Source organism: Ambystoma mexicanum, chromosome 3p (assembly GCF_040938575.1).
Source record: "Ambystoma mexicanum isolate Mex_15411 chromosome 3p, UKY_AmexF1_1, whole genome shotgun sequence".
Classification (NCBI taxonomy): Eukaryota; Metazoa; Chordata; class Amphibia; order Caudata; family Ambystomatidae; genus Ambystoma; species Ambystoma mexicanum.
The window spans coordinates 707,421,987-707,437,461 of NC_090925.1; the positions used below are offsets into that span (position 1 = coordinate 707,421,987).

The 15,475-nt window shown below is 47.8% G+C and overlaps 1 protein-coding gene across 5 annotated transcripts in view; it reads right to left on the reverse strand.

The window, feature by feature from the left end:
- Nucleotides 1–15,475, reverse strand: part of RGS14 (regulator of G protein signaling 14) — a 507,547-nt gene that overhangs the window by 316,892 nt on the left and 175,180 nt on the right. Inside the window, exon 1 of one of the 5 annotated variants that reach the window (XM_069651537.1) lies at nucleotides 13,343–14,190. The exons of the other annotated variants lie outside the window; for them this stretch is intronic. Coding sequence (XP_069507638.1) covers nucleotides 13,343–13,408 — 66 coding nt within the window. The 5' untranslated portion in view covers nucleotides 13,409–14,190. Of the gene's footprint in view, nucleotides 1–13,342; nucleotides 14,191–15,475 lie in introns of those variants that run through there. 5 annotated transcript variants of the gene reach the window in all.

A 15,475-nucleotide genomic window follows, 5' to 3' on the forward strand; every position in this document is an offset into this window, starting at 1 on the left:
GCCACATGAAAGGTGCAGAAACCACAATAACCAAACCGCCGTGACCTCAAAGAAACTGGCCCATATCTCACTAGAGGAATAAATGGCAAAATAACTCAAAACGATTAGAGCACCGAGGTTCACAAGAACTGGAGCGTAAAACAATTCATTAATACGCTTTGATGAATCACTGCCGAGAGATGGCTGTCACAGGGACTGAAACCTTTGACCCCGTATTGGACATCCCTTCGCCCCTAATGCATCACCCATGATTACTTTTTAATTCTAAGTTCTGATCCAGCTGTATGCAGTTACACAGAGCACAGCCCTCCAACCTGCACTTGCCAACTAAATGTGTTGTCACTAAATTCTCTGTAGTTGATGCAAGTCAACATGGTAACTGCTCCATCGACAAGTAACTACTCCTGATCCAGGAGACACCAAGCAATGGATCCCAGCCGGTGAATTTAACCACAAATTCGGACACACTCTTGAACACAAAATGTTCTTCATTAGCCACGTTAATGCAGCGCTGGGCTAGAGAAGCACCAACTCAACGCGTTGGTGGACCACTGAGTAGAGCTTGCAAAGTCACAGATTCCAACAGCACCAGATTACTGCAAACCCCCGTACCCAAGTGCAGAAGCCGCAGAGAGTTTAAAGGACGGAGCTTGGGGCATGTCTAGACATCAGGAGGCAGGGGAGCATTAGGACAGTCTTGAAAGCACTTCCCTGGCTGCACAATTCGGCACTTTGGTAATCCAACACAAAGCCTTCTTGCACAGCGGCACACATGATCTGCCGAAACTGGCAGTTCACTAAACGCGTATCCAAAAGCATCTCTAGCAGATCCTTACAGGTCTGTCCAAAAAAGGTGTGAAATAAAAACCATGGGGCGGTACAACACACAGCGGGGAGTTATGTCAACGCAACTCGCATAAGGCAGCTGGTACCAGTAGTGGATTGCCTCCTGGTGCTCTAATCATTTAAGGATTTATAGCGTTTTTATTTTTATTTCTAAATCTGAAATGATCTTTACTGGTCTTTGGCTGTTTTGTAACCAGGGCTGTGCCAGAGGTTGGGATTGATTCTAAACCTTCCAGCATCACCTTTTGTGGTCACGAGCGTGATAGGCCTAGAGACCCAAGCTACTCCTCACTGATGAAGCCCCATGAGGCCGAAACATGTCTGGGAATGCTTGTGGTCTCATGCAGAAGGGATGTGGCCTAGCAGTTCAGGCTGATCTGCCCATTTTGGGTTGGGACCAAGCCTGATTTGCATATGGTTTTTCCCTTTTGTGTAATGGCTTGGCAGGCTAAAGAACAATGGTTTCGAGGGTTACCCATAGCTGTGCCAGAGGTTGCGATTCATTCCAAACCTTCCCGCCATTACCTTCTGTTTTGCATTAGCCATTTTGAGAAGATGTTCCAGGTCCTAGCTGCCTGGTAGGTGAAGCAGCGGCTCACATTTGGTCTCTTTTAAACTTGCCGACGGCCAGAATCCTGGAGCCATTGGAATGTAGGTTACACATTTCTTTATAGTGTCTAGGTGTAGCTCTAAGAACGCTAGGACCACGTTCATAGAAGGCCCAATATATATGGCCTTCAAATGTATTCAGGGCCTGACTGGTGGACATCAGACACACAGGGCAAGCATCTAAGTATAGGCCGCAAACACATGGATGGATTTTGCATTCTCTGCAAAGGTGACACAAGTTACATAGGGTTACCCACTTGGCTATATTCATGAGCCATACGAGCATCACTAATGCTACTGTCACCTGGACTTCACAGTGGGAGCTCAAGGAAGGAAATGCGTGCCTTAGCAGTCTAAGATGATGGAAGCATTTCATCACCGTCGCAGGAATCTGGGTGCCAAGGAAAGCATGGCACCCACGAGGATTCCCAAATCCTTTACCGCTACCATTCAAGTGGGGCCGAACACAAGCCGGATAGGTCAGATGTTCAAAAGCCATTCCTCTAGGGAGGCTCCCACCCATAGGATCTCCATTTTGCTTGGGTTCAGTTTGAGGGAGTTTGGTCCCATCCATTGGTAGATTTGGTGCATGCATATGACGAAGTTGTGTATTGGGTCTGGATAGTCATCCTAAAAACTGAATATCATCAGTAAAATTGCAGGGCATCAAGTGAAAAAATTGATTACTGAGCGATTTAAAAAAAGACCGATTTGGAAAGACCGCTCCGACTAAATTATTCCGTCAGCCCCTGCAACACGCACAAGTGCACACAGGGGCTGACGGGCATGGCAGAACCCAGAGGAGCCGTCACGAAGACAGAGGTAGGTGGGGGGGGGTGCGTGTGTGTGTGTGCGCGTGTGTGTGTGTGTGTGTGTGTGTGTGTGTGTGTGTCTCGGAGGGGCAGGTGGTAAATCTATCTGGTTGCGCATTCGCGTGTGTGCGAATGTGGTGGGGGATTGAGTGTGTATGCTTGTGTTGTGGTGAAAGGAGGCAGTGGGGGGGGGCAGGGGCGAAAGGAGGGAAAGAGGGTGAATTCTTGCTGTTTTGGCTTTTTTGAAGGCCGCACATAAATGGGCAAAATGAAACCGTCTTTTTTTATGTGCAGCCTTCAAAAAGCAGAACATTCACATAGAACCTAACTGCAGACCTACACAACCAGATCACAAATAAGAGTGATTGGGTTGTAATGTACATATGTTCAAGTAGCAGAGATAGTGAGGAACCCTGTGGTGCACCACAGCCAATAGAGTCAGATTCAAATGGTGCTAAAGCCGCCGTATGCTAAAGAGTTGTTGAAAATATTCTATTCAGAATAAGACCTGATCTGTCGTTCCGATCTGAGATAAACGGGGAAGGCAGAGTTCTGTGGCTGAGGGTGGCCAAGAGTTCCAAGAAGACGGCACTCACATGCCTCATTATTAGGCTGCCTCCTAAAACTATTGTGGTGGGTCAGAAGGAGGACACCCACTCACATTTTTGCCATGTGTTTATTAAAAAAAACAAAAAAGAAGGCCCATCTTTACCTCTTACTACTGGGCGTTACCGGTCTAATTTACCAAGGTGCTCCTCAGTCGTGAGTAAATGTCCAAAAGAATCAGACCGCTGTGCAAAGCTAACCTAAATGACCCTACCACTATTTAATCAACTAAAGACAGGAGAAGGACTCCCTTCTCTGGGTAGTTGTGCTTATGCACTTATGTTCTCTTTCCGGAGATCTGATCGATATACAATCCTTAAATAGTATCCGGTTGGTCTCTGTATTCGTTTTTTTTTTTTTAACTCCTTTAGGGGATTTATTATCTTGTTTCTCCTCTTTGGTAGGGGTCTTCCTTGCTCATCGGAATCTGAATGTCCTTGTCCAGTGTCCTTTTCTCTGGGGTAGTTGTTGTCCAAATGCTTATGGCTCCTCTTTTCCTGAAGCTGTCTTTCTTGTGTAAGGTTTATCCTAGGGACCTCTCTGGTCTTTAGCTCCCAGTATCTCTCTTAATTGTGTTCCACTCTGTCTCTTGCATATTGGGTGATCTTCCCAGTTTCCCAAGGTATCAGCACTCCAGTTCTATTTCATTCACTCATGGCGTTTTCTGTATTTCTCATTATCATATTAAAATAGTTCAACGCTTTCAACTTATTTTCCACACTTTAATCATTTGCACTGGGACAAGTTGTTACTTCTACAACTAGTCCCTTTTGGCTTCCCATTATTCCCGTTCTCCCAGTTACCTGCAGTATTGTAGGGGAATGTCTTGGGGCCCAGAGGTACTTGGGATCTTGTCCTTTCTTCCTTTTGCTTCTTCGTTCACTTGCCACGATGCCCGCTTTGTGTGCACTTTGTGGCAGGTCAGAAGGAGGAAACAGACTCAGATTAGACATTCTACTCATGGTTTTATTAAAAGAATATCGATAAGGCCCATCTTTCCCTATTCTACAAGACGTCTCTACCGAACGACACTAGCTACGGTGCTCCATCAGTCAATGAATGTAAACGAAGAACGGTCCTAACCCAAAAGACCCTACCACTATTCTTAACTTAAAGATAGGAGAATGCCTCCCTACTCCTGAGGTTTCTTGACTTGTCATTTGGCCACACTACAATAGATGATCTTTAGATAGTCTCTAGTAATCAATCACTTTCACCAGTTCATACAGTTCGTTTAGTGTGCTCTTGACTTTTGGTTTCTTCTCCTGATCATTCTTATGATTGATCCTTCTCTCTTTCCCTGGGTTCTTTTTCCAACAATTACTTTTCCCCTCTTGGATATTTCCGAACTGTTCATTTTCCTTGAATCTTTCATTCTCAGCTTTGTGGGATACTCTCGCAAAGTTTGATTTATTGTTAAATTCCTCTTTTATCACCAACTCATCTCTGTCTTTTGGACCTTCTTGATATGCTTTGTAATAAGTTGGGTGATTTCAAATACATGTGTCTTGTAGGTCTCTTATTACTACTCTTCTTGTATATTTTCTCTCTCGTGTCTGACGAGCTGGAGCTTTATAATAATGACTCCCAGTTTCTCTTTTTTATCTGGGGTCTTTTTACTATGAGTCTGAACGTTCCAGTAATGATTCCCATTCACTCTAATCACATCTTTATTCTCGGGACAGTGATGAGTAGGAGCAGCCACATAATGATTACCATTCACTCTTGCTATATCTTTACTCTCGTGCCTGTGATGACTTGGAGCAGTCCAATAATAATTCACAGTCCCTTCCCCAGGTCTCCCATTATCCCCGTTATCTTCCGTGGTGAGGGTTAACATCACTAGGCTCTTCTCAAGTTTAGGACTGGCTTCTTTGTCTCTGTTCCTGGCATCTCACGTCCCCCCACCAGGCTTTTTCCCCCCCTTGCTTTTTCCGAGTTGGCATGTGCTATCTCAGGTTTCCACTTGTCCCGAGTTTGCCGTGTGTGATAGCATCTGGACCTCTGGTCCACCACGAACATCCTGTGGTGACGCCATCGCTCTATGTGTCTCTCCCTCTCATATCCTTGAGACACTGTGTGTCCCCTTTCTCTCTATGCTAGATGTCTTGTACCAATAGCAGCACGCCTGACAGCTCAGGACTCTGCATGACTGAAGAATGCTGCATGACTCGCCTCAGTATTCACTTTTGAATGTCACAGGCTGTCTTTTCACTTGCCTAGGCGGCTCCCCCCTCTACGTGATGTGTGACGACGTAGCTGGAGGGCTTCCCCTGCGTAAGAAGGCATTCCTTCTTTTTCTCTGCTTGGTTCTCTTTGCCCCTGTAGGGCTTCTTCATCCCAGTAGGATGGGATTTTAAAAGAATATTTTCAATTTCAGGTTGGCAGTAACACATTTCAACTTGTTCTTCAGAGGCTTTATCACAAGGCGTTATCTCGACAGGTCCTCTAGGGAGTACCGCCTGTGAACGGGAGTCCTTGTCCCTAAAGGGGAGTCTCTCCCAGTGAGGTCCCACTTGCCTCTACACCTAGGGAGGGTATTGCAGACCAGGCTCACCTCCCTAGCCTCACAAGGGGTGGGGCGGCCTTGGTGAGAAGAGATTCATTCCTTGTTTGGCTTCTCGATACTGCCACGGGTAATCGGTTTGTTCGGTACTTCCCCTCTGAGATGGTGTTGGCAGCATGAGAGGGGTGACCTACCCACCACGCTCGCTTTGTAGTCACGCCACAACCAAGCACTCCGGTCGAGCCATCTTGGCTCCCTGTCTGTGTCACTCCGGGCTTCCAGCACTTCCTGCTTCAGCCCGAAACAGTTCTGAATTTTACGGTCTTCACTGTCTGCATCAGCTCTGCCTCCTTCAGGTGTTCTCCATACAGGGAGCTACCCCCTGTCTGTCCCTGCCTTCCTCTCTTTCTCCACCTACCTTGGCGTCTCTCGTCAACGTATTCAGCACAGTCGATTGGAGATTGGGATTTAATAGGACAGCTTGTCTTCCTATTTTATAACAGTATACATGTACTTTTATCTTCATCCCAGTCATGGCACTTGTAATGATTTGGTGTATTAGACAGTTCCATATAAGCCATCACACGGAGGGCATCAGGGATTTCCTCACAGGACCGAGTCCTTGTCTCCAAAGGGGGAGTCTCTCCCGGTGAAGTCTCACTTGCCTCGACTCTTAGGCAGGGTGTTGCAGAGCAGTCTCACCCACCAAACCTCATCAGGGTGGGGGGTTCCATCTTGGGGAGAAGGGATACATTCCCTCGATTCGTCACACCAACCACCCTGGCTGGGTAGGGTAAAGTAAGTAGTTAGAATCCACATAGGCCTGTGGTTGTTTGTGGACTGTTTTTCAGTAAAGGCAAGATTGGATATGGACCTGTTGAGACAGGTAGTTTGCATCTCCCATTGGTTTGTTTAAAAAGAGGGGTGGCTCAGGGAATCTTAAAGCTTTAGCAACTCTGTCAGTGGTTCGGGAGTGTTTATGGTTTGTCTGCTACTGGTTCTAGACACGCCACAGTTTTAAAACATTGTTGGCAGACAGCTGTCAGCAGGCGAGTCTTAATCCCTGCTACTTTCCATCAGAGTAATATATTGCAGTATTCCAAGTGTCTAGAAAGAGGCAACTAGGTGGACTTTAGGTCCTCCCACCAGTGTGGCAGTCCAGACACTGAGGTACAAGCTCGTCACTGGGAATGTTACTCCAATGCCTTCCTGCATCGTTAAAATGCCGCCGTTAAAGTTACAAATATTACTGCATAAGGCTTGGGAAAGCCTTAGGTTTTAATGTAAGACATAAAAGGAAGAAAGTGAGTGTGTATAGTTTCAGTCTCGCCATTTTTGGACTCCTGAGAGTTTTAGCTTTAGAGCGGATCAACAGACCGATGTTTCCAATTGCAATCCGACAACTCCTGCAATTGGGCATTTAGCTTACCCCGTTGCCCAAGTGTGTAAAGTGATCTGCCCAGAAGGGGGGCGTCATGGGGGACATAGAGTGCTTCATCTGCACTAATGAGGCGATCTGGCTATGGCCCTTCTCGTTGGTTTATCATTGGAGAGGCCAAGACAGATGAGATTTTTCAGCTGTGGTATAATTCTTTGAGATTTTCGTACCTTGTCACCCACAGGTGCAGGTATCCAGGGTGTACTAAATGGTAAAGCTTGTGTTCCCTGCAGGCTACTTTCGCCCTCCAGCAGGCTGCCATTTTTAGACCCAGCACTGGTCTTCCACACTAGCCCCAGCACACACTTGCCAGCCATCATATACTTCCCCTCCCGCCAGCCCTGATTTAAGAGAAATAACGGTCACTCCCTGGCCGAAGTATACAAGATGGCCGCCATGGAGACTGAAAAGCAGCTCCGTTTCTAGGTCTGCGGGTGCATCTTTGTAGAAAAATGTTTCTTAAAGGAACTCAGCACATGTGAAATGTGTGATGCTGAATTCCCCTAAAAAAGAAAATATCACATCACCACCCCGGCTCCCGTGCCCGGCGTGCCGATAGCTACATGTACCTCGGTGGAGGCTTTAAAGGCGGGTCTAAGCCCCAGCTTCAGTGTAGGCCATAACTTGAACCCAATGGAGATCACCAATTGGTCAAGCTCTCCACCTAGGTATATATTGCTTACTGATACCAAACTCAAAGACGCTTACGTCCTGGCGATATTGGAACCGTTGGCCTGCAGAGCTTGGAGGCAGTGCTCACACCACTCAGCTCGGTTTTCCAGCCTCTTGAAGTGATTGTAAATACTTATTGCCATAAAATCTGTATGGCAATAACTCTGGAGATTGTTGCATGATTCCACCGGCATGGGAGGATACAGTTTAATGGTTATCGTTTGGATCTCTGGGCAGGGAACATAGTCTACCTCCCAACGGGTATAACATGACCAAGAGAAACCTGCAGGCTTCCACCAACCCGGTCTGTAACAAAAAGGCCTGCGCAGGCACGACCGCCAGCTAGCACATGCCCTGGTCTACTGGTAGCATGCACAATTTGCTTCTCAATCACACATCAAGCAAACACATACTTGGGTAATCTTTACTATGCTGGGTAAAACCAACCACCTAAGGAGGAGGATGCCAATAAAAGGCCTGGGAGTTATGCAGAATACAGGAAAGTGCCTCGATGGGGAGAACCTGAGCCAGAATACTCAGCAGGGGCGCAGAGCGGAGTAGGGCTTGCGTGGCTGAAGGAGAACTGCACGTCCAGAGAAGACTGGGAGGCCTAACAGAGTTTAGGGGCCAGCCATGGCTACTGAGCCTTAGAAGGTTGAGCAACCGGAGTCACTGCAAGGTCTGAAAATGCCAAGAAGCCTGGACCTTAGGGGACGGATACCCAGTGGCATGAGCAATACATCCCTGAGGAGTGAGCCAAGCACATGAGGCTTGGGGAATTAGCTGGGCACTATATCCTGAAAGAGTGATCTGCTGTGAACTTTATCCCTGAGGCTATGGCAGGAAACGTGCTGGGTGCTCTAGCCACAAGACTGTGGCAAGAAATGTGCTGGGTGCTCTAGCCACAAGACTGTGGCAAGAAATGTGCTGGGTGCTCTAGCCACAAGACTGTGGCAAGAACATTGTTGGGTGCTTCAGACACGAGACTGTGGCAAGAAACTTGTTGGGTGCTCCAGACACAAGACTGTGGCAAGAAACGTGCTGGGTGCTCTAGACCAGCGACTGTCAAGAAAAGTACTGGGTGCTCTAGACACAAGACAGTGGCAAAAAATGTGCTGGGTCCTCCAGACACGAGACTGTGGCAAGAAACTTGTTGCGTGCTCCAGACACGAGACTGTGGCAAGAAAATGTGCTGGGTGCTCTAGACAAGCGACTGTGGCAAGAAACGTGCTGGGTGCTCTAGACCAGCGACTGTTGAAGAATTGCTGGCTGCTCTAGACACGAGACTGTGGCAAGAAACGTGCTGGATGCCCTAGACATGAGACTGTGGTAGGAAATGTGCTGGATGCCCTAGACATGAGACTGTGGTAGGAAATGTGCTGGATGCCCTAGACATGAGACTGTGGAAGGGAATGTGCTGGATGCCCTAGACATGAGACTGTGGAAGGGAATGTGCTGGATGCCCTAGACATGAGACTGTGGTAGGAAATGTGCTGGATGCCCTAGACATGAGACTGTGGAAGGGAATGTGCTGGATGCCCTAGACATGAGACTGTGGTAGGAAATGTGCTGGATGCCCTAGACATGAGACTGTGGAAGGGAATGTGCTGGATGCCCTAGACATGAGACTGTGGCAAGAAAACGTGCTGGGTGCTCTAGACCAGCGACTGTGGCAAGAAACGTGCTGGGTGCCCTAGACATGAGACTGTGGCAAGAAAACGTGCTGGTGCTCTAGACCAGCGACTGTGGCAAGAAACGTGCTGGGTGCCCTAGACATGAGACTGTGGCAAGAAAACGTGCTGGGTGCTCTAGACCAGCGACTGTGGCAAGAAACGTGCTGGGTGCTCTAGACACGAGACTTTGGTAAGATTAGAGATGCCAAGTATGGCCATCATCCCCATCAGGCAGAGTACTCCATATGGACTTTTATTTATTCCTATTCTTCCGTGACAAGAACCCCGTTTTTAGCTGCAATCAACCCCTAGAACCTACAGGCCTTTATCCCAATCCGATCATGACGAGAACACATGTGTGGAGCCCGCATGTATCCGCTACATGTTCTGTTGCTCCAGCACAGAACATTTAGGATGCAAAGATTTGAGAAGGAAGCAAAGCATCTCCAACGGAGGGTTTTTAATTCCAGAATTGAAGTAAAAGGCATGTGTGTACAGTTTGGCAAGATTGTAATAGGTAACGTTGTGAAAAAGAAAAAAAAAATACATCACACCAATGACGTCAGAGGATCACCCTTTAAAATACACATCTGTGCACCACCTCGGTATACAGCTTTTTGGGTAGAAGCCGTCTGACCACCAAGACCACTCACTTTGTCTTTTTGAAAACTGAAAATTGTGCTTCAGAATAGGTGACGCCATCTCGTGACGTGTCCACCAGCAACAGTGAGGTGTGCTGCAACTCTGCGCGCAGGCGAAAAGAGCAAAGTGCATGGAGACCCGAGAACCTGTTTCTGGGGCCTATGTTGACCATTCCCTGTAGTCGTCGAGGTGTCTGGAGACCTCGCACCTCAAGCTGGAGAGTAGCAAGCCATAATAACCAGAGCACAGCAGAGAAGACAAGGAGGCACCAGAAGTCGTTTTGTTCATAAGTGGAATTAATTGTGCACCATTTTTTGTCAGACCCGCAAGCCACTGCCATCGTGACCAGGTACCAGGCAGCCCATCTCAATTTCAACAACCGCCGCTCTAGCTGAAAGATGGGGCGCAGCACAAGAGAATCAGGCAATTTTCTGCACCTGGCCAACCCTCTCATTCTTCGCATCCCAGCTATATCCTGAGCCAGGCGTGGCCATGGCCCCGCTGAAAAGAACCGGTTGGCACTTGTAAACCGTAGGCACATTTTTTATTTTATTATTTTTTTATTGCTATTGGTCACTAGTTCCCAGCTTTATTCTCGGCATCTTTTCTCATATTTCTATATGTGAGCAGATTTATTTTTACCACGTGTTAAGCCCCTCTACCTATTTGTAGCTTTGGTAATAAACAGCTTGTAATTTCTATGCAAAAGTTACCAGGTTTCTGCTTCGGCTATGTTCTTTAACATCTGTGCTGCTTTTATACGCATCGCCCCTCTTATAAGGCAGTTCTGTCGCGGGCTCATAATGGACCCTTGAGCGCAATCTAAGGATACTTGGAGCAGCTCGTGGTTCACCTCAGTTTATGACCAGCTGAACCAATATTCTATTCTATGGGGGCGTTCGTGGATCACAGTAATCCTCAATTTCCTCTCCTGTTGCAAGTTGGCTGCGGTCTGCCTCACAATTTAGATAAGATGTTATATTGCTACTGAACGCGGGTCCAAGTTCACTTTCCATCGCTGCCAAGCATTTACTGAACAGACATCCAGCCCAAACTGGCCTCCAATGTTCAGCCTCTTACAAGTGGGCGAACACAACAAGCAAACCAAACGCTAGAACGCTGCTCACAATGTAACACACACCAACATCAGGATCATGAGAGGACTCTTACGCAGTGGCTACGCGACATCCGTCATTACTTCACGACTCATGGCAACCTCCACTTACATAGGTCCTGTAGCAGATATAAGAGCTTCCCTTTTCAAGAGCAAAGGGAGAGGTTATAGACCGGGGCTGCTGCAGTCACAAGCAGACATCGGTGTCTAGAAGAACAAGTTACTTTCTTACCTGGTAACGTTCTTTCGATGGGATGTTCCTCCGACGTATTCCACATCTCCGACAGGTACTCACCACAGCTGTGGTGAGTACCTGTCATAGATGTGGAATACGTCGGAGGACACAATCCCTACGAACCATAAAATACTAGCAGCCAAAAGGTACAACACAGTAACCACCAAACACCATTTTCATGAAACTAAAGCAAGCCCTTGTTCAATTTAATTCCACAAAACGTGAGCGTGGTATACTTGAGAATTATAACAGCAGAAATGTGGTTGGCACTTTGTCCCTTTCACCCATGAAACTACAAGCCACGAAAACAAGTGCTCCAGGGTACATGCATGCCGACAAAAGAGACCTGTTACTGGCAAAAAAGCTCAGTGGCAGAGGCATTGCTGGGAGGTTTATGGTGGGGCTGGAGGGGCTATAGTCGCAGGTTTTTTGGTTGTAGCCCCAGATAGAAACTCAACCAAAAGCTATCTAGACCCGAGTCCCGACATTAGCGTAACCCCAGAGCTTTTACACACCTAGCAACACCCCTGCTCAGTGGGTTAAGCAACTGCCCAAGACATCTGTGTTCAGCTGCAGTCACAGCTGTCTCTCCTCAAACCCATACCAGGGAACTTTGGAACAGACCGCTAAAAAGTGTATGAATTATTTTATCTGATCATGTTTTCCAATTATGGGCAATTTTACATTGTCTGTCGTTTTACACCCAGATCTACGTCCTTTAAGACTTATTTCGCTAGGTGCCCAGGGGGAACAGGCCCAGCCTGGCAGTAACTATCTAGCTCAGTGTTGTCCAAATCCAGGCCTCAAGGGCTCAGGATCCCGCTGGGTTTTCAGGATATCCCTCATTAATATTCATGAGAAAAAAAATCATACATTCTGAAGAATTGTATGCAAATGTATTCGAAGGATAATAATGAGGGGTATTGTGAAAACCCAACATGGATCCGGCCCTCGAGGCCGGAGTTGGACAACTCTCGAGCTACTGGGTGGTTGCTTTTCTCACGCTCTTTCATCGGGCATTTGCAGATCTGTTTTGGGTCATTTAGTCAGAGTCGGACTGGGACATAACATTGGCGAGGGCACCAATGAAAACGCAGCCCACAGTTGGGAAAGGCGATTCGTTCCTTTGGAAGAGATTAGTTGAGTAATACACAAGGGAGGTTTGGGGGTAAAATGCGTTGCAAATAGAGCATTATAAAGAGTTTTCAGCAACACTGGTCAAAATTGCAAGCTGCACAGCAGAATGGATCAGACTTGTGCACTTTGGCTAAAAAAAAGAAAAACGGGCGTGCACTAGAATACTGGGCCTACGCTTTTGGGCATTGGCCACAGTGTGAGTCTGCATTTAGACCATGGCTCCCTCTTACAAATAACTTCTCCCTCAGATGACCAGGCTACATTGACCAGGCCACCCCTTTAACAAATTAGCCTTCCCCAACTACATAGGACACAGGCGTTTTTAATAACGATGGTCACATTACTAGCTTATCACTCCAGCAGTCTAGTATGGTACACATTTGAGATCATACTAACCCCACTTTACGGCTGAGGGGAGAGGTGGTCAGCATTTGTGACAGACACTTCGACACCTGCTGCTCGGAGACGGACGGGCACCTAGACCGCACACAGAACATCCATCCCCAAGAATGTAGAAAGGGCATGCTGCACCAGACCGAACACCACTGGCACAAAGTAGCCCAAGAACAGTGCCACTCATCACAAAGCCATCTAGTTACTTTGCCCACCACAGAAACCCTGCAGAAGGACCCCACCCGCCGTAGACTTAACACACACAGGGATTCATCGCACATACCCAGGAACCCTCACGCTTGGAAATCAGCAGTACTCGCGCAATCGAGAGCCCCACTATTTTGATGCAACCTTACCCTCCCCTGCAGAAACACTTCACTCAGAGGATGGCCAGTATCACCTACCAAAGAACCCCTTCATCGAGAGAAGCAGATAACTCGCCAGAGAGCCACCATGCCAGTGGAACACCCTCACCCGTGCCAGAGCCTTGGCAATCCTCAAGAACCTCCAGAGGGTTATGGGTTTTAATCACCCACCTAGCCATTCTGGGGGACTGTGGTCCCTGCCCCGAAGCCCTTCTAACGGCCTCGCTTGGCGCAGAGCACTTGCTCCCACAGATGAACCTCACGCTAGAAACCCTGGGGAATGGCTGTACTCACCCCGCCATCCTCCATGTCATCTCCCATCCACGGCGTGACCTGAATATCCTCCGAGAGATCCATCATGGTGCCTTGGTATGGATTAGTCCCACAGGCAGGAGAGCACTCCAAGATCTGGAAACGCAAGAGAGTCACTGTGTTCCAGGCATAAGTAGGCACGCACCTGTCCCGGGGCACAAGGCTGGTAGGAAGCAGCCTACTTTCCACACTCCAAATCACTCCAGAAATGAAGCCATAAACCAGCTATACATCTTAAGTGTGTTTCCATGATAGACGCATAGAGTAGCCAGGGTGCGGGTTTTGCACCACTATGATGCGTAACAGTTTCTCCCCCCGGAGTCAACTTCTGCTGGCCTCTTAGTTGGATTTCCTGGACCGTTCCTCTCCTGGACACCTTCCTCAAGTGGACTCAACTCAATCGTAGCACTCCACTCCCCATCAATTCCAGTTTCCAGAAAAGTCCACACATGCTCCATCCGTGTCCTTCACACCTGACAAAGTCCTCTTCAGGTGTGTTCCGGATCTCCACACACAATCCTTCACCCAGATGTCCTAGAAGCATTGTCTAGAACCCTTCCTTGCAGCTTAATTGAGCTCTCACGTACATCTTTCCCTCGTTCACAGCAGACAATTAAATGCCAATGCCCTTGCCCACCACCCCTTGTCACGTTGGAGCGTCCAGTCCGCCCCGCACGGGGCCACAGTTCCCTTGCACACAAGCTGCCCACCCTGTGCCCTGCTGCCCTCCCACATACAGGGCCTTTCTTATCCTGTAGCACGAGGACAAACAGTAAACGGTGCGCAGTCTTTCCAGAAGCCCTCGTGTGCAGGCCTTTTCCTCGTGTTGCCCACGCGCCCTCCCCCCACACGCACTGCGACAATCCCAGGTCACGGTTGTTGTCCCACGTGCAGCAGAGGCCGAAGCTCCCCCTCCCCGGCACCTGCAGGCTCAGCACTCGGACAGCTGGATTAGGACGCTCTTACGCCATGAGAGCTAAGCGCGCATTATGCGTTTTATGTTCAGGGTGCCCAGGCGGCCCCACACAACGTCACAGGAAACAGGTCCCGCCAAACTCCAGGGCTTTCCCGTTATAAAGATTTTAAACGCCTGGAAACATCCGTGTATAGGCGCCATACAAATGTCCAATCAATAAACGCAACATCAGAAGAAAAAAAAATGATTTGTGAAACCGGATTTCTGGAACAAGAAATGGATGGATAAAAGAAATGGATGGAGAAAAAAAACGCACACAATTGTACAAGCATTTTGTACCCCAAGCACATGTGCCACCAACATCTGCGCCACGCAATACTAATCATGCGTAATGGTTACTAGGAATGGCATAAAGGTTTGAAATAGAAGTGGTACACACAGATACCAGTATCCAATCAGCTCTACTTAGGTGGTCCCCTGCATTCTGCCAGAAGGCGGAAGTTACTTATGCAGCGATTGCAGGACACATTCATTGCACTGGCAGCACTCATGCAGGCCATGCAAGCACAATAGTGTGCCTTCACGCTGCGGCCACCTGGCGGCGCTAAGGGGCTATAGCCCCGGGTCTTTTGGTTGTGGCCTCAGATAGAATCTCAGGGGCTACAACCAAAAGGCTAGCTAGCCCAGGGTCCCAACAGTCCCAACATTAGCGTAGCCCCGGATCTTTTCCAGACCCAGCAACACCCCTGCCTGTAAGTTATTCTAAAGGGAGCATTATTCCAACCTCACTCCATGGGTTGGGCATTTTGAATGAACCTGCTCACATTTCACTGGATTAGCTGGATGGATGTTTATGGAAACGAACATTATGTCTCGCTAATTGTGTGGCAATTTCATTTATTAGAATTGAATTGGGGATGCACTCTCTAGGTTCGACGATTACATACAAAAAATATATGGTATTCCACCCAATCTTAAATCCTCCGGGAAATTCTCTGTAGGTTGACATGAATAGTATTTGTCTAAATGGTACTTCCCCCTGTCATGGATAAAATGCACAGGCAATGTTTAACAACATTACGGAAAATAGGTTACAATTGTGAAGACCCAATAGCCACCCCAGGAAAGTTCAATTATCGGACCGGTGTCCACACAAGGAGGGCATTCAGAAATATGAAATGTGCCAACATTATCAGCAA